Below are 18,729 nucleotides of genomic sequence, written 5' to 3' on the forward strand. Positions count from 1 at the left end.
ATTACTGTCCTGACAAACGTAGCTCCCAGTCAAGACATTCATTCTTGATCTATGAACAAAGTCACCCTGGAACATTTTCACCCTAGAAATCCAATATATAATTCGGAATGAAGCTTTCAGCAGATGTATATTATTTGTATCAAATATACGAAAATAACTAGAGGTTTATATAGAATATTTTATTTCAGTACAAAAAAATGACATGCACACATTTACTAGACATATAAAATAATATTACATACAGAATGGTAAGAAAATGACATGCAGAAAGCAAAGTATAAGTGTGAATATATGTATTATGAATTGGTCCATTATTTAATGTACTTCCTATTACATGATTAAATGGTTGATGGGTGTCTGAAGGACTAGAATCAGGGTAACATTGCAAATAGGAATTCTGTATAAATAAATTAGATGGATACTGATTAAATTAACATTTACCAAATGACGTACAAATAAACAGAAAAATAACAAAATTTGACAAATAGGATGCAGAGCCGGATTTACTTACTTGTTGGCCCTAGACCAAACTCATTGTGCTCCAAAGTTACAGAAATGTTGCAACAATATGCTTGCTCATTGCACAACAAATTCATTTCACTGGGCCTCCGGTCAATGACCTACTATGCCTATTGGTAAGTCCGGCCCTGATAGGAAGACAAAATGGGCACTGGGTTAACTGATGCCAATGGTATACAAGTATTGTAAATGATATCTTTATCTAGAATTATGATATTTTTCTAATTTCCATATATGGTATTACCCCTAATACTACAGCCACATATATCATCAATTTATTTTCGTAGAAACTACATCATCTTTAATCATTACTATGTTGTCTAATATTGATCTCTGAATGTTTAAAATGCATATGACGTGAGTATTTTCAGAATCAATAAAGACACCACTAAATTACCAATTAAAAAAAAATTAATATATTTAATTACAATAAAAGTATAAAAATGTAATAAATAGCATGTAAACTTCATTGATTATAATTAACATAGATAAATTGATCAACAAAAATTGTTTATCAATCAACAAAAATTGTTTATCATCAATTACTCAGGACCATGATCACTGAGATTTTCTCCCTCTAAGATTTCTATAATAACAAAACTAATTAAAGTTAACAGCAAGCTCACAACAAAAAATAATTCAGCTGTGAAAAGAACATTCATTTAATACTGAAAGCATGCATATTATTGGTGATTTTAAATATCTAAACATAAAATGTCATGCTTTAACTAGCTTTTAATTTTATAGTTGTTTTCATTGAAGAACAAGCTGAGCAAATCTTTTACCCCATTAACAACACAAGAAAACAATAAAAACGGGCCAAATTTTCATGGATAATTTACCCAACTATTGATAGATAAAATAAAGTAGACATACACAAAGGGACTGTAAGTGTAATATGACTTGAATTGAAATGCACATTTTGAATATGGAAAAAATTGTAAAATTTTGAATCAATCATGACATAGATCATGGATAATTTTTCAATGGTGACATGTTTTCAAATAATAATAAAATAATATGTCAATTAAGTCATATAGAACATTCCAGCTGTTCTTGTAAAGAAAAGGAACCTATTTTAAAATTATGTTATTAATAAAACAAAACATTTCACAAAAGAAAACACAAGAAATTGGCATATTTGGCATGTTAAGGTTGACTGCAGTAAGATTTTAAGGTTTCATAAGATAAAGTTTGATTCATTAGAAGCTTATTTCTTCTTTTTGCCCAGTGTGGAAGCCTGTTGAGCTGCAACTTTCCGTTGATTAAAAGCGTTGATTTCTTCCTCTAAACGTTTCTTACTGTCTTCTAGTTTACGTTTCTCGTCAGCGTGCTGTTTCTTTAAACCATCAAATCTTACATGAAGCTGAAGAATGGAAAATATGAGAATATATTACAAAAGTTTATAATCGATGATTTAAATTATGAAACTTCACAAAGCTGGTTTACGTTATACTTTGTACTGTAAATATAGTTTCCCAAATATTAAACAAGAGGTGTGGTCTAAGGGGAGATAATATGAGCTAAGGGTCTTCAGAACAGAGTTACCTCCCTTCAATCTAAGCGAAACAAGTTTTTGAACATTGCAGAAATAATTATTGCAATGGAATTATTGTATAACATTATATGCTATATTCTAGATATATATCCCTTTAAATACTTACCTATATAACTTCAACAAATAATATAAAATTCATAAGTCTATTTAGGTTTTTTTATGTTTTGCAAAAATCAATGAACTTACATCTTTCTCAGCATCTTTCAATTCTCCTTCCTTTTCTTTGACTCTAATAACAAAAGTTTGTCTCATTTCTTCTTCTTTCTTCTGTAGATCTGATACATGCTGTTGGCGTTTTATTTCATAAGTTTCTGATAAACTAAATAATAAAGATGGGATGTCAAAATCTAGTAAATAAATTTAAACATACAAATATTTAGCCCTCTTTTCCTAGTTAGTCCTATGACTGGATATATTATTCCTTTTTAAAATACAGATGTGATGTCATCCTTTGATGTTGGCGTACCATTATTTCCAGTGGTACGCCTCGTGCAGTATCAATATATTACTTAATGTCTCGCTCGCGACCATTAAACCATACATAATTATATGTATTATTTCTTTCATTTTTCATCAAATATTCTTTTTCCTTTTGTTAACTGTGGTTTAATTTTGTGACTGCTTAAAAATTATGAGCTGATCACAGAGTATATATCTAGGATAGTGAGGATTCAATCAGTGGAAGGATCAAATTCATAAATAACAATATACCATTTTACTACCCAAATCATCATATTGAGTGGATGTTAAATCCCTTTTCTCTTTCATTTTGTGCTCATTAAGTTTTTGCCATTACTCTCAATTTAGACATTTCTGAATTTGTGAAAACTTGATCATGATTGGATTTTCATATTATGCACATGGTTGATTAAAATCAACATTCCCGATCAAGCATTTCTTGAGGTTTATTTAACAAAAACCAAAATATCAAAGGTAGATAATTACTCGGCTTGAATTCAATGGGATTAAAATGAGACTCATCAAAATAATTTATCCTACAATAATAGGTGATGACGGCTTGTTTACTTTATATAACAATGAGCAGCTTTAAAATTATAGCAACAAACTTATTGTAACTGTGACATCAGACAGTATTCTTACCTCTTAGCATCAGAATCTGAAAAACCCATTTCTTCTAATTTATGTCGTCTGTAAAGTTCATAATGTTTCTTATGGGTTGTCTCCCTTAAATCCTCCATATTTGTTCTGATAATCATTTCTCGTAGCTTCACAAAATCACAATGGTTCTCATTTTCAACTAAAATAATACATGGGAGAGAATACAAATCAGATTTATATTGTGAACAAACGGATGCCATGCAAGATACGTCCACATTTTGCAAGAGATGGACTAGGAGAATGAGCTAAAAAAACAAGCCAACAGTGAGGCTGATGTCCCCCGCCGAAATTGCAAAATAAATAGATGACACATATTAATTAATCGCACATTTATTTTTTTCACTAAGTTTCATCACTCTCTATCAGATAGAATCAAGATTATCTTGTCCCAAACCATCGACAAATGAAATCGATTAGCTCTGCTTAGCTTCAGCTCGAAATGTTAATTATTGAACTCAGTCAAGACATTCACCTAATGAACATCTACATATACATCAAGTTTAAACATTCACCTAATAGACACCTATGCCAAGTTTGAACATTCTACCTCAATTAGAAGGAGAGTTATTGTGTTCCAAAGTTTCTACCAATCAAATTGCTTATCACTCTGCTTACCCTCAGCAAAAAATGTTCATTATCGAACTTAGTTAAGGTATTCATATAATAAATCTATACACCAAGTTTCATCAATCTCACTTAATTAGAACTAAAGTTATCGTGTCCCAAAGCTTACCCTAAGCGGAAAATGCTCATCTTCGAACTCCATCAAGGCATTGACCTAATCAACACATACACCAAGTTTGAACATTCTAGCTCAATTAGGAAGAGAGTTATCGTGCCCCAAAGTATCAACCAATCAAATTGCTTATCTCTGCTTACCCTAAGCAGAAAATGTTCATCTTCGAACTCCATCAAGGCATTGACCTAATAAACACATACACCAAGTTTGAACATTCTAGCTCAATTAAAAGTTATCGTGTCCCAAAGCATCAACCAATCAAATTGCTTATCTCTGCTTACCCTAAGCGGAAAATGCTCATCTTCGAACTCCATCAAGGCATTGACCTAATCAACACATACACCAAGTTTGAACATTCTAGCCCAATTAGGAAGAGAGTTATCGTGTCCCAAAGCATCAACCAATCAAATTGCTTATCTCTGCTTACCCTAAGCGGAAAATGCTCATCTTCGAACTCCATCAAGGCATTGACCTAATAAACACATACACCAAGTTTGAACATTCTAGCTCAATTAGGAAGAGAGTTATTGTGTCCCAAAAAGTGTGACGGACAGACAGACGGACAGACAGACAGACAGACGGACAGACAGACGGACGAACCCATTTTAATAGTCCCCTGCTTTCTTCGAAAGGCGGGGGACAAAAAGCATACAATAAAGGGCCATAATCCAGGTAGTTATGTGACAATATCAAGAGGAACTGGAGGAACCGAAATCTTTGGGTTATAAACATCCATTTTAAGATTCATCAAAATTAGATAAAAATTGTGACCTCTGGCTCTAAAGTGTCCACAAGCTAAAAATGTGATTTTTCGTACAATTAGGGGCCATAATCCATGAAGTAACAGTCTGATACATGCCAATATCGAAATGAACTTTGTAAAATAAACCTATGTTTCAAGTTTCGTCAAAATCGGTTAAAAACTGTTACCTGTAGAATGTCCACAAACAAAACGGACAAGGGTGAAGACAATATACGTCAACATGGTTTGGGTTACCTGTTTCAGTGTTTCTCTTGATTGGAAGTCTCTCAGATGAAAATGTGGGCCTATAAAATGGGCTTCAAGAGAGCTTTTAACAGCTCAATCTTGCGGACATCGATGGGGTAAATTTTGTGGATACTGCTGTGTCAATTTTTGGATATTGGTGGATCAATTTTGTGATAAAGATTTATTTAATAACTTTTTTGTCAAATAAAATGAATAAATTTTCCTACATGACAACATATAGCTTCTAAACAGGCTCCCGACATAATGATATAAATGGATGGTAACCTCTTACATCACTGTAACTCTATTTTTGTAATAATAAGGTCTGAATTTATAATAACTCTTTCACTGCCAAGTTAGTACATGTACAATCTAAATTTATTAGTCGTAAATTGCCATGTACGACCTAATTCCCCAAGCTAAATGTAGATGGCGTAGATGCTCTACTGGTATCTTAGTTCATTCTATATACAACTTGGATCGTCTGCTAGTGAATTAGTCTGCTAGTGAATAAGGTAACCTGTACCATTGATATCATTCCCACATGGCTTGTTTATAACGTCAATGTCACAGGATTTTCAATTGTGCATTGTTTACAAATCCTATTGTTCATTGAAGATGGCTGCGAAACGCAATCTTAAAGGATTATTTCTCTGAGAAAGAAGTAGCTGATTTATTAGCTGATTCTGATAGCGGGGAAGACTATTTTCTGTTGGATAATGAGAGTGAAGTGAATCTCATTACAAAAGGTCGAAAAAAAATTCAAAACCTGGGCATTTTACATCTAATCTTTTTAATAGGCCTGGGCAGTGAAAGAATTAATAGTAAAAAGAAAAATTCCTATGAACTAAACACTGTAACCCAGGTATCGTTTAATCTTGTGTATCTAGCACTAATTTCTTTCACATTCGTTTAATATTAAATCTTTGTTTAAAAATTCATAAAAATTGTTTAAAATCACCAAAAATCATCTAATTTGTACATGTGTCCAGTTTAAAGCTGACTGATTAATTTTGATAATGAGTGTCCAATTTACAATTACAGTGGACTCTGTCACATCCGATCTCTGATCACTCCGGATTGCTGTGACATCCGGTATGATTTTCATGTCCCGATTTATTTCCTTATTACTTCAGCCAAAAAATCGCTGGTAAATCCGAATTCTGTATGTTCCGGATTCCGAAATCAATCAGCCGTCCCGTCACATAATTTCCATTGAATCGACACCGTATAATCCGTACTTCAAACGGTGGGTGTGAAGCATCCAATTATCGGTGAGATTAAAACTCAATGGGTGTGAAGCCAGAAAAGATTAACAAGTAATCACCAATCAATTATCGGTGAGATTAAAACTCGCAAGAGCCGGTCTGTGTTGATTACTTTGATCGGTAAAGCAGTTAACCCGAGATGTTTTAAGGGAGTGGACAAGATCAACCTGCCAGTCAATTGGTCGGCCAATCGCAAAGCTTGGATGACAGGTGCCGTTTACTTTGATTGGCTTGAAAAACTGGACATAGAACGACAGATTATAAATGAACACGTAACAGAGTGGACAATTGAGGGGACGATGAAGAATATACATTAATGACAGACTTGACCTATTCAAAATTCCTACGCATGCTCAACGACATTAAAAGCTTCGCACAGATTAAGGACGAAAAGATGATCGCAACAATTCATTTGTTAGAAGATGTTGCCCAGGACTCCGCCTTACGATATGCTTCCGGTAATCTTAAGCAAACTACTTTAAACGATTACATTCATTGATATTTATAAATATATTGTACGCATGCATTGATATTACATGTAAACGATTTTATGAATATATTGTACGCATGCATTGTTATTGTTAATTATTTAATATAATAAAATTTTGAAAGTACAGAAAAATTTATCATTTATAAAGGGAATAGCATTCTGGTGATTCGAAGCTACAATATAAAAATACTTCCGGTTTTCGAAGTTAGTCAGAAATATATTTCTATGGTTACAGTATTTCCGGTTTTGGAGAAAGCTTGGTATTCCGAAACGCTGTGTGATCCGAATTATTGTAACGATCCCGTACGATGTCGGATGTGACAGATTCCACTGTATTTAATTTCCTGATCACTGTTCAAAAATTAATCATTATACATCATTAATCAATTGGGTTGTTTATTTTTTAACAATGATTGAGAAATTAAACACTTGTAAATTGGACACTCATTATCAAAATTGAATGGTCAGCTTTAAACTGGACAGAAGTACAAATTAAACAATTTATGGTGATTTTAAACGGTTTTTACAAATTTTTGAACAGAGATTGGATATCAAATGTATGTGAAAGAAATTAGTGCTAGATACACAAGATTAAACGATACCTGGGTTACAGTGAAAAGTGATGAGAAAATGTGGTAACAGAATTTCACATAATTTGATGTGCACAAAATAACCCACAAGTTGATTTCAATATTATTTTATATGAGGTGATATCGTGGAACTTAACCCCTGAATATCTCATATAAATTTATGCCATTAAAGAATATCAAAAGACAATAATTACCTTGAACTGTACCCCATGGATATTGTCTGGCTTTAACCATTTTGTTACCAATCTTAACTTCATCATTAGATCCAACAATAGCAAATGGTATGACACCCTAAAAATACATTGATGGAGAACATTACAAAACATTATTTACAATCTATGATACCCAAGTTTTATTTTACACTGATTTACATGAACCATATACTTAACAACTAAGTTGTAAAAAAAAAAAAAATAGGGAGATACAAAAGGATTTGTTAGCTATGTGAAGTCCTCAAGTGAGAAGTGGCATCAAGTTTTTTTAGAAAGAGTAAGCATTTATACATGCTTTGCTTTTAGAACTTCATTTATATTTGTAAGTATACGTAGTATTAACTGCAAAGGTATACTTACGTTCATGGCCGTATTTGTTTCAGCCACAGTTTCATCATCCGTGGGAAACTGATAGATCTTGATACCATTAGTTACCAACTCTTGCATTATCTACAATATTCAATATAACAACATATCATCAACAAACATCAAATTATATATTACCGGTATACATGATGGAATGTTCTGGAATAAACTGTCTCAATCCCAGTAACCATCCAGTAAACAAAAGAATATCAGGCAATAAATCACAAATTGCAAATCAAAACAGCAAAAGCTTATTCAAAACCCTGGACAATGACATAAAAGAATCATAGGCATCAAAATCGACAGTCTTAATTAACCAGATGATACAATACAGAGTGTAATGACAGAAAGTTTACCTTTGTTTTAAATTTATGAAGTTCTGTTTTAGTAATAGTATCAGCTTTAGCTATAACAGGTATAACATTGACTTTACTGTCTAATTTCTTCATTGTTACCAAATCTATAGCTTTCAGTCTAAAAATAGAAATTTATGCAAGATTATTAAAACTTATTAATACATAATGCTTGTACATTGATTGAAGACATCATATAGTTTAAATTATTACACATTATTAGGCCACACAATTTCATTTTCTGTTCTTTGGGAAGATCTTTAAAATTTGTTCTTTTTAGTTCTCTGAGAAAAAGACTAATTTAAATACCAAAAATACTTGGCTGCGCTATTCAAGAGCTTTTAGTTCCAAATATTAAAATGTGATTCAAGTGGCTGTTTATTTATCAAACTGGTGTTGTCTTACAGTCAACTTGATATACGGAAAGCATTTGAAGAGTCCAGGGTAAGAACGATCAAAGTCACTTTTTCCCCGAACCCCAGTTAATGGCGCCATCTGGTAGCAAATTGTATAAGCTTTTTGTGAAACAATCAATTTCAGGTAAAAACTATCGGAGTGACATCGAACCAAGGCCTTCTGAAATGGCCTCCCGGACAAATACAAGTCCATCGTACCCTTTATTTAACCTTAATTTGCCTGAAAAGTTGAAGTCAGTTGTACTGGTAATTATGGTTCGTGTTAAACCTCATTTTGAAGTTCTAATTAAACCCACTCATTGTTCTGTTTGCCTCAAACATTATCGTCCAAAAGTCTGTTTTGTGTTTTACACGGAAAGACAAAAAATGTGACTTAGATCGTTCTTCCCCTGGACTCTTCATTTTAGTCAAACCCACTTTACAGAATCCCCATCAAATTTTATTACTGGTAGCCATTCACCACAGGTGGGAAATCGGAGTCCAGCAAATCGGACTAATGTCTTGTGACTCAACTTGAAATATTTATTGCGACTCAGCGCTAATCCAATTTGTTGTCAGGTTTCATATAGTCATGTAGTAGATACATATCCTCCTGCATCCAGGAATTTGAACTTTTTTTTTAAATTGCATTACACTGAATCTCTGCATCATGCTGTTGCCATGGAAATGGGTCAACTAAACCGAAATTCACTTCATTCAATGTTAAAATTATAGTTTCTATTTCTGGTTTTTAAAAATTATTAATCATATTACTAAACATGGTTTTGGCTTACGAATGTCCTGTTGGTGCTATGAAATATAAACAAGCATGTAGACGTCTATCCTGATAATTGTGGATTGATCGTTTTATCTTCAGTTCTTCTTGAAGGTAGGCATCAAACTGGGTATCAATATATTCAACAATCGCCTTCCAGCTATAAATATTAGTCAATAAATATCAATAATCTTATTTATCTTTGAACTTTCATTTACAATTTCATGTCCACTGATTGCAAGTTATTAAAAGACATTAAATTATCTACTATGAATAATTACGGTATTTAATATTAATTATGTAATTATTGAATGATGATGACATGATGATGGTAATTATATGAAGTCAATGATAAAGGTAATAATTATGATTATGAAACCATTTATGAGTTTATGAGAAAGAAAAATATTTAATTATCCATTGATTAAAGATTAAAAATCACGATCAATTAGGATCAATGAAAGTCCAAGCTAAAATAAAAAATGCCAAATAACAAAGAAAATAGTCACATCTTCTAAAACAAATTTTTCTAAATTTCTACTAACAAATGAAAGTTTAAGAATATATAAATTTAAAAAACCAATTGGAGGCTGATGGCCCTCGCCACAGTCCCAAAATAAATAGATGACATTCATTAATTGCACATTTATCTTACTATAAGCTTACAACATTGATGTAATGTAATGAAACTACACATAGCTCTCCCTCAATTAAAAATAGAGTTATCAGGTTCCAAAGCATCAACAATTCAAATTACCCTTTCCTGCAACCTACTTGGAAGATGCTCCTCAAAGAACTCAACCAAGACATTCATCTAATGAACACCTACACCAAGTTTGAACATTTTACATCAATTAGAAACAAAGTTGTGTCCAAAGTCTAGAGCAATCAAATTGCTTACCTCTGCTTAACGTATTCGGCAATCTCAGTCAAGAAATTTATCTAATTAATGCACATCTACACCAGGTTTAGTTATTTTAGATAGATCAGAAATAGAGTTTTTGTTTTCCAAATAGTTTTACAGACAAACTGATAAACCCATTTTAATAATCCCCCAGCTTTCATCAAAAATTAAAAAACAGTAAATGTGCAGGACACATCATGACTAAAAGATAACTATATTAAAAAGACAAGTATTAATTAAAACATGATAAATAATAAGAAATTATGTAACTGAAATACAAAAAAGATCCTCTAATATAGGCTATATACTGTACACAAATAGGCAAGAAGTCTATATATTGCAACAGGGCATAAATTTGAAAATAATTATACAAAAATATAGCACCGAGATTTAGATAGGAGCTGGCGGTTCTTGCTTTAATAGTTTAAAATTACAAAATGAAAAATGATCATAATGAAAATTTCAGTCAAATTACTTTATTTTGAGAGATGTTATAAATGTTTTGACTAGATATAGCATAAAAAGTTGTGATTGTCAAATTACTAGGATAATAAACTACGTCTAATCTACATGTACTTTATAGCTCTGCCATTTAACAGTTGAGTGAGTTGATTATGACATGTGCATAAATGTCTAAATAATAATTTATTAACTAACATTTGAAGCCAGACAAAAGGTCTGCAATAGGCAGATTTAGCTCTTACATAATGCATCTTTATGGTCTCACCAAGAATGAAAAATTCAATGATTCCATAACAAACATTTTTTGCTTGATCACATCTATCACAACTAATGTTCAACACAAAACTATCATTGATTTAATACTTTAGATTTGAAGTTTCAAATTCTAAAAGTAAACACCCAGACAGTGTCTTATCTCTTAACCAGACCAGTGAAAGGAATTTACACCCAATGTTTTTGTATAAAGACTTCTCACCTAAAACACTTAATATAGATACTAAATACAATACAAATAAAATATTGATATACCGATATATTCCTTGACGATATACATATGAGATACGAGTCCGCAGAAGCCCATATTTTATACATAAAGCCCCTCATCCAATATGGAATGAGAAAATGAAAGTAGAGATAAAGATATACACCCTAACCAGATGAGAATACATTAAGAGTACAGTGAAGAGTCTATACAAGGCTAAAATAACAGGAGTAGGAAGCTGCGACACGCCAACACATTAGCTCACCTATCCTCCTTATTTAACTGATCGCCAAAGCCCTGCGAATCCACAATCGTCATTTTTAACATAACGTTCTTTTCTTTTAAATCTGAAATTTGAAAGGAAGCAGAAAATGGTATGGAATGAGTTCATTTTCCCCAATTACCAACATGAAATTCTTACCTATCCTCCTTATTTATTTGGTCACCGAAGCCCACAGTATCAACACAGTTGAGTTTCATTCGAACGTTGCTTTCTCGCAGGTCTATTAATAATATCAAGTAAAATTTATATAAATTTATAGTCATGCCAAATCAGTTCCACAAACATGTTAAACATTGGTTAGTCGGTTTTAGTAACATTTTAGAGGAAATTTTGTAAAATGTAACCCGATACTATAATTTACATGCAGCGCATTGTGTTTCAAACAAGATTTTAATTTCATTCCAAATTGCTCTTTTTGGCATAAATTCTTCATTTAGATTTAATTTTCTATTTAGCAGGTGTTTGGCTATTCAAGTTATTAGTTCTCAAATCATGATGCGTTTATTTAAAGAGACAATTATGATCAGTTATTCCCTTTTGTATGTCATTATTAATACCATTACCAAACCCAACATAAAATAAAAGTAGTAGTATGTCTTGGAGTTATCAATGGAGAAATTAACGAAACAGAAGATCCTTAAAAGAAAGGCTTTGCGTTTTTTAACAAATGCTATCTGTCTGTGACCTACATGTAGTAACTTCAAGGGCTATACTGTAAATTTGCCTCTGTAAAGTTATAATTGCATGAGCTCAAACATCTGAAGGTTTGTAATTATCTACTAAAATCCTGAAGCACTCCTGTACAAATTGCACTTTTCTCAGTCAATAATGAACAGATTACTAAGCTCAAATTTGAATAGTCCTTAGAAATTACATACAACCAGATAAAGTAGACATAAACAAGGAAATAGTCAGCTTTATGTTTCTTTAAGCTTCATAGTCTTGATCATTCCAGTCTTGATTGTCTCCACTCTGACTACAATGAATTTCAGTTTGGACAAAATAGCATCATTTCTCCACATGGTAACTGGTTGTATAGCTGTTACCGTATACCACTTTATATATGTATACAGGAAATTCAACAACCAACTATAAGATGTAAACAAATCTAGGTATGACCCTTGACACTGTCTACAAATTTGAAGCTGTTTTGTCTAGACTGATATTCTTTCTAATCAACAAAGCAGATAAAATTTAGGAAGGACCAAAAATGGAAACATTACAATTATAAATAAACTGTATTTAATTTGAAATACATTGGCAAGCAAAGTATAATTTAAACAGCTTTTGTCGGGTGTTACCGTATGTATGGGACTTGAGTTTTACATCTTGCAGATCATGACTACTTGGTGTTGAATCAAAATTTGTATTAAACAGGGTGTCCATCATAGTAGACTTGCCTATTCCAGTCTCACCTGAAATTGAAAAAGAATAAGGTATATTCACATGATAGTTGCCCAGTAATGAGATTCACATCCATTTAACACAAAAGTTATTTTGAGACTAATAACTAACTGGGATCTTGTAGTCGAATAAATTGAAAACCTTGGATAAAACCCACCTGGGCAAAACTGCCTATGCTGTTTATTAAGGCTGAAAATTTTATTGACTGGTTTGCAGTTTTTGAAAACTTTACAATAAATACTTTGACATGAAGAGTATTTACACAGTTTGAAAAAAAATAATCTAAATAAATAAAAATAATCTTTACCTGCATCATGCAGGTCAAGATTATGATGATTAAAAGATTTGATGACATGTAATTTTACTCTACATGAAAGTAACATTATTTAAAGCTTCACTGAGAATTTCCTACGAAATGTTTTTCTTTTAACCTTACATGTATTTGAGGTTCTGTAACTTTAACATGCCTTGAAAATTGGAAGTGGGAGGCGACTAGTATGTGTCTCTCTGAGATTGTCTGTTGTACTAACTGGACGGGTAGGCCTGTCATCCTTCGGTTAGAAACACATACTAGTCGCCTCCCACTTCCGATTTCCAAGGCATAGTCCTAACCTTGACTCTCATATAAATAAACTATTTGGTACTAATTTGTACCTAAATATATTAAACCCCTCGGACGCCATGTTGAATTACACAGAATTTAACGTTTTAAAAACTTAACTACTTTATGGAATCGACGACAAATCTAAACTTGGGCACTCCAACCATTTTTATTTTTGTTTTACAATGCTCTACCACTGAGTGTTCCAACTTTGGATTTATATTTAGCCTTATAATCCTCTCACGAGTGTTATCTCAACACCGTTGTCCATATACTATCCCTATATTGTTATGACAAGTAACAATGTTACAAACCAACCAAAGGCATCCTAGTTAGCAAAATTATGGACACTAGCACTTCAATCTAAACGATCAGTTGTCAATCCTCTGGACAACCCCGGTAAGCGAGCTACCGACCCTGGTAACAAATTCGCAAACCGTGTCGATAGGCCAAACCTGGTTACCCCGCCAATTAGTAACCATGGAAACCCCCACAAGGTTTTCGGAACAGTATAAATAAAAACGCCCGCCATGCACGTCCAATCAGCATGAAGAGTTCAATATGAACTAAACTAGTCATTGGCACCTGGGATAACCAGGTCTTAATAGCCACTGTTATCTCTTATACTAACTTTAACATGCCTTTATAATTAATTGTTACACCTTTCAGGTCTTGGTGAAGTTGGGTTGAAGATAGTTTATATTTTTTTTCAAAATTAGCCTCATTTTGAAGTGTTAACAGGTACAAACTAGTGATGACTTTGATCATTACTAATTTGATTCTTTATCAAACATTAAAATTCAAATATTGTTACATCATATTCTTTGATGCTGGCGTACCACTATTTCAAATAATGTGCAGGCAATGTGCCAATCATACATTATTTGAACTAAATAAAATATTGGACTTAACGTCTCGCTCTCGACCATTAAACAACACATTAAGAACTTTTTTTATCCTGTGTTGCTGAAGAAATATTCATCAATAATACACAGTACTTACCTACACACAATATATTAAAACAGAAACCCTGGGCTACTGATTTATTTACCAGTTGGTCAGGTAAACTATCAAAACCAACATGACCAGTTAGATTCAACGTCCTGCTTAAATGATTCAGGGTCTGTAATTATAAATTTCAATTTATTATGAATTTGTTAATCATAGAGGTACTGATAGTGTTTCCTGATATATCTTCTCAAATTGGAGTAATATGACCTCTCTAGTCTAGAAAAAAAGAAGAAAATGTTGACTTTTAATTACACAAGATGTGCAATTTAGGATACTAACTTTTTAAACTACCGGATATTTTAATTGTGCAAAAATATAAGAAAGCTTATATTTTCTTAAAATTCTAATATTGTCATGGATTATTCTTACGACATGGTGGAAGTTCCGGTAGCGCATGCGCAAGTTACAAACTGTTGGACTTGCAGTTTGCAAGAGGGGATGTCGTAAGAATAGGCAATGCTTTATCTTTATGAGATCATTGTAAAATAGCTGATTTCCTATTTTACTTTTAGGGAAATGAAAATGAAATGAAATGGAGTTTAACGTCCTACTGTTCTGCTCCTAACCTGGGCTAATGAAGACGGGCATACGCCATACAGTGTGCTATGAGGGAAATTTTGCCCGGACAGCGGCACTATGGCCTACTCTTATATCGAATTCCAACTGCCAAGGGATCTTTTACGTGCACGCCAATGTGTACATGGGACCTCGGTTTTTCGTCCCATCCGAACGACTAGACAGCTTTCCTTGTCAGCCCCTCCGTCCTGCATCACTGACAAGGGAGAACCACGCCGGAAAATCTGGATGAACTTTCTCGGCCAATGCAGTGATCGAACACCCGATCTCCAGGCTAGCGAGCTAGCGTCTTACCCACTTAGCCACGTGATCCCCTACTTTTAGGGAATATATGATAATATTCTTAATATATGTAAAACACTTATCTAAATATCATTTATTTTATGAAAATCAATTGATAAAAATACTTAAAATATCTTTCAAACATTAGAAAATGACTCACTGGCACAGCTGATTGCATTCTATACATGGTATAGTGCAAGGAATTCCTCTATTGCTGGGATGTATTACATAATATTCTTAATTTATATATAAGAAAATCACACAAATACTATTTTGCTATAATTAATTCAAATAAACAACTCACTGGACAGCAAAGCCGATTTGATTCTATATGTGATAAAATGCAATGAATTTCCCAATTCCTGGGATATATAGGGGATGTCGTAAAAATAGGCAATGCTTTATTATCTCTACGACGACATCATTCTAAAAATATTCTTACGACAAACTCGTCTAAAAATGACTCCATCTCCTGCAAACGGCAAAATGGTTCAACATTTCGTAACATGCACATGCGCTACCGCCAGATCTTCCACCATGTTGTAAGAAGTGTCCATAATTCTTAGGACTCGTCCTACTCCTAAGGAGTAAGAACTAAAGAAGAGTAGCCATGGAATTCTAATATACAATATTGTTGTACATTTAGGAAATAAGTGCAATTATTAATTTTGCACGGTACTATGTATGTAAGATCCAATAAAATGTTTAGAGTGCTTAAAGAAAGAAGAATTGTCTTTAATCTGGCCTGGCCTGGGTCACAGTGGGTGAGGCTTGTTTCACTGAGTCAGTGAGTTTCAGTTTCAAATTTAGCTTTGTTTACAAAAATTGAAATAAAGTGCCACATTTAGTTACAAATTCAAAACAAGTAGCATATATAAAATTCTCTCAATTGAAACATATGATTATCTCACCCTTTCAACCTCAGTAGTAGCCATTTTCGCCGCAATTCTTGTAAAAAGTTGAGAAATTCTTCAGATTCTTGGATAAAATTTGATAAAAGATCAAAACCGGATGCGGCGATGACAGATGAACTGCCATGGGCAAACAAAGTAAAACTTGAAATAAAATATTATTTGAGTATTATTTGGAACAACGTTGGTAAATACCTCGTAAATATAAATTTATCAACAAACATAGAATAAAAATAATTTTTTTTTGACGTTGAAGCGAAATAACTGCAAGTAGGTGCGTGAACTATTGACCAATGAAATCACTCGCCACGGCATATTATGCTGCGGAAAACACGGAAGTGATATTTCTACAAGTCGGCTTATTTGACAAGATAGTAAATGGGTGTAAATAATCGGCATTTTCGGTCTGTTTATTTCTGTGAATTTAGGAATATTCGGGTCAGCGCGTAAAGTGCAATTATGGCCGAATCGGCTCCAGAAAAAGAATCGGAGGTGAAAACTGTAGCAGACATTCTAAAACTGCCTGGAAATGGAGAGTTAAAATTCGGATTGTTGATAGGCTTGATCAAAGTGAAACAGGTATCAAATAAAGATGTTGTCGACACCGTCCTCTTCTTGGTAAGCTGATTTTATCGGTATTAATCTAATTAATTGCAGGGTTTCACTTTTAACTAGATTTAATTTGGTCACCCTTTTAATTACCAGCTAATCACAATCTAATTACCTACTTACCTGTTGAGGTAAATGGTTAATTATGAAATGCATCCCACCACTTGAGTTGTCTTGGGTGCAAAAAAGAACATATTGATCAGCACAGGACATGTATAAACAGAGTATCATAATCAGAATTATTTATGCAGTGCATCGATAGAATTTTTTTCATTATTTAATGTCATGGAATTTGTTCTTAAAAGAGTTGATACGATAATTTATTGATTTATTAACAATACAGAACATTTTAAATACATGTTGGATCCTATCGGCTATACAGTATACCAACATGTAGACCGACCGTATTGATTTATTTATGAAATTATTTATGAGGCAGGTAATTATTTGTTTTGATCTCTGTCCACAGTTTTGCAACATAGTTCCACTTAAAATATTTGGTTTGTAAGAAATATGATAATGCAAAATACAATTTTAATATAATTGATCTCTGTCCACAGTTACGCAACCCAGTTCCACTTAAAATATTTGGTTTGTAAGAAATATGATAATGCAAAATATAATTTTAAAATAATTCACATGTGTAACATATCTACATGTACATGTAGTTTCTCTGGGTTTGTCGATCAACTAAACCTTATAATGAAGAACCGATTGTTTCTATAGGCTACATTTAATGCAAATTTATTTTATAGCTACATTGTATGAACACATAATGATGGTCAGGCTTTCTTAACATGTAATAAATTACATTACCTGTACAGTATGGTGTACCGGTTCTATTTCTAATGCTGTATTGATACTAGTCATTATATCACAGATCATGTGATTTCTATTGCCAATTGGATGTTTTAGAATTAGATTGAAATATTTGCGGTAAACATTTATATACCAAGTAATGAATGGAATCAATTTTACTTCAGCAATATATTATAAAGAATATTACATATGATCCACAAGGTCAAATTCCAGGTCAAGCAGAAGGTCATGGTGTATGTACATGTACCATAACATGGTCCTGTAGAAAAAATAATGTGAATTCTGTATTGAATTTGCTTTTTAGTAACACCAAAATTATGAAAATGGATACCCACTGGTTTCTGAGATATTGGCGGCTATGCCAAATTTTGAGACTTCATATCTCCAAAAGTACTGTACAAGCTTGAATGAGCTCAAATATGATACATCATGTTTTGGGTACAAAAGCAATGTATACCGATTTTCCTAAAATTCTGAGATGGTCGGATTAAATCCATTGAGTGAATTTAGATGGAATGACCTAAAGAAAAATAAATGAATAAATACATTGTACATGTGTAAGTTTCTTATGCAGCATACATGTACATCAAAATGGAATACAATTTGAAATTTTGAATATTGGATAGTCATCTGTTATTACATGTATGTTTGACAATAATTGAACATAGAAAAATTGTTCACTCTAACAGAAGTACAGAGAGACTTTATGTAGAATAGAGTGGTATATGTAGGTTTAATCATGACATTTCCTATTGTAGACATACAACCCTTTTTCAACTGATACATTTAATACTGGCCTGACCACCAGCCTCTGCTACTTTTATAAGGGAGTGTTGCTAATCCCCCTCCCAGAGTGGTTGGGATGTCCTGGTGGTCTAGAGTCTCACTCTTCAAGCTCTAGCTTGCCGGTCACTTCTGGCTTGCGGTCTTGGTTTTGATCCCCAGTGTGCCTTGGGGATAGGGGTGCCTTCTCAACTTTGTGGGTTTATTTATGGTAATCCGGTTTCCTCCCAC

At 33.0% G+C, this 18,729-nt stretch overlaps 2 protein-coding genes across 5 annotated transcripts in view; one reads left to right on the forward strand and one right to left on the reverse strand.

The window, feature by feature from the left end:
- Positions 1 to 164: 164 nt before the first annotated feature.
- On the reverse strand, positions 165 to 16,440 carry LOC126831044 (septin-11). 2 transcript variants are annotated; one of them, XM_050561644.1, is made up of 11 exons: positions 16,288 to 16,440; positions 14,510 to 14,630; positions 12,804 to 12,917; positions 11,485 to 11,566; positions 9,392 to 9,532; positions 8,206 to 8,323; positions 7,844 to 7,933; positions 7,466 to 7,562; positions 3,179 to 3,335; positions 2,264 to 2,396; positions 165 to 1,885 (listed from the first exon to the last, which is right to left on the reverse strand). In XM_050561644.1, the coding sequence occupies exons 1-11, from the start codon at positions 16,309 to 16,311 to the stop codon at positions 1,730 to 1,732; spliced, it is 1,233 nt and encodes a 410-aa protein (XP_050417601.1). In that variant the 5' UTR covers positions 16,312 to 16,440; the 3' UTR covers positions 165 to 1,729. The 2 variants fall into 2 exon arrangements, with proteins under 2 accessions (XP_050417601.1, XP_050417600.1); XM_050561643.1 differs by lacking the exon at positions 11,485 to 11,566 and adding an exon at positions 11,641 to 11,722.
- A 191-nt stretch (positions 16,441 to 16,631) lies between these two features.
- Positions 16,632 to 18,729, forward strand: part of LOC126831042 (neurobeachin) — a 121,928-nt gene continuing 119,830 nt past the window's right edge. For all 3 annotated transcript variants that reach the window (XM_050561641.2, XM_050561640.2, XM_050561642.2), the window contains exon 1: positions 16,632 to 16,905. In XM_050561641.2, the coding sequence (XP_050417598.1) occupies positions 16,747 to 16,905 (159 nt within the window). In that variant the 5' untranslated portion in view covers positions 16,632 to 16,746. The remainder of the gene's footprint in view (positions 16,906 to 18,729) is intronic.

The sequence above is a fragment of the Patella vulgata genome, chromosome 8, assembly GCF_932274485.2.
Source record: "Patella vulgata chromosome 8, xgPatVulg1.2, whole genome shotgun sequence".
In the NCBI taxonomy this organism is placed as follows: domain Eukaryota; kingdom Metazoa; phylum Mollusca; class Gastropoda; family Patellidae; genus Patella; species Patella vulgata.

Excerpts from the sequence above, each read along its gene's own strand:
- LOC126831044 (XM_050561644.1), bottom strand. The coding sequence starts at position 16,311 with ATGGCTACTACTGAGGTTGAAAGG. Across the intron at positions 14,631-16,287 it reads CTACTACTGAGGTTGAAAGG|ACCCTGAATCATTTAAGCAG; the intron begins GTGAGATAATCA and ends TTATAATTACAG. Across the intron at positions 8,324-9,391 it reads ATAGCACCAACAGGACATTC|ACTGAAAGCTATAGATTTGG; the intron begins GTAAGCCAAAAC and ends TTCTATTTTTAG.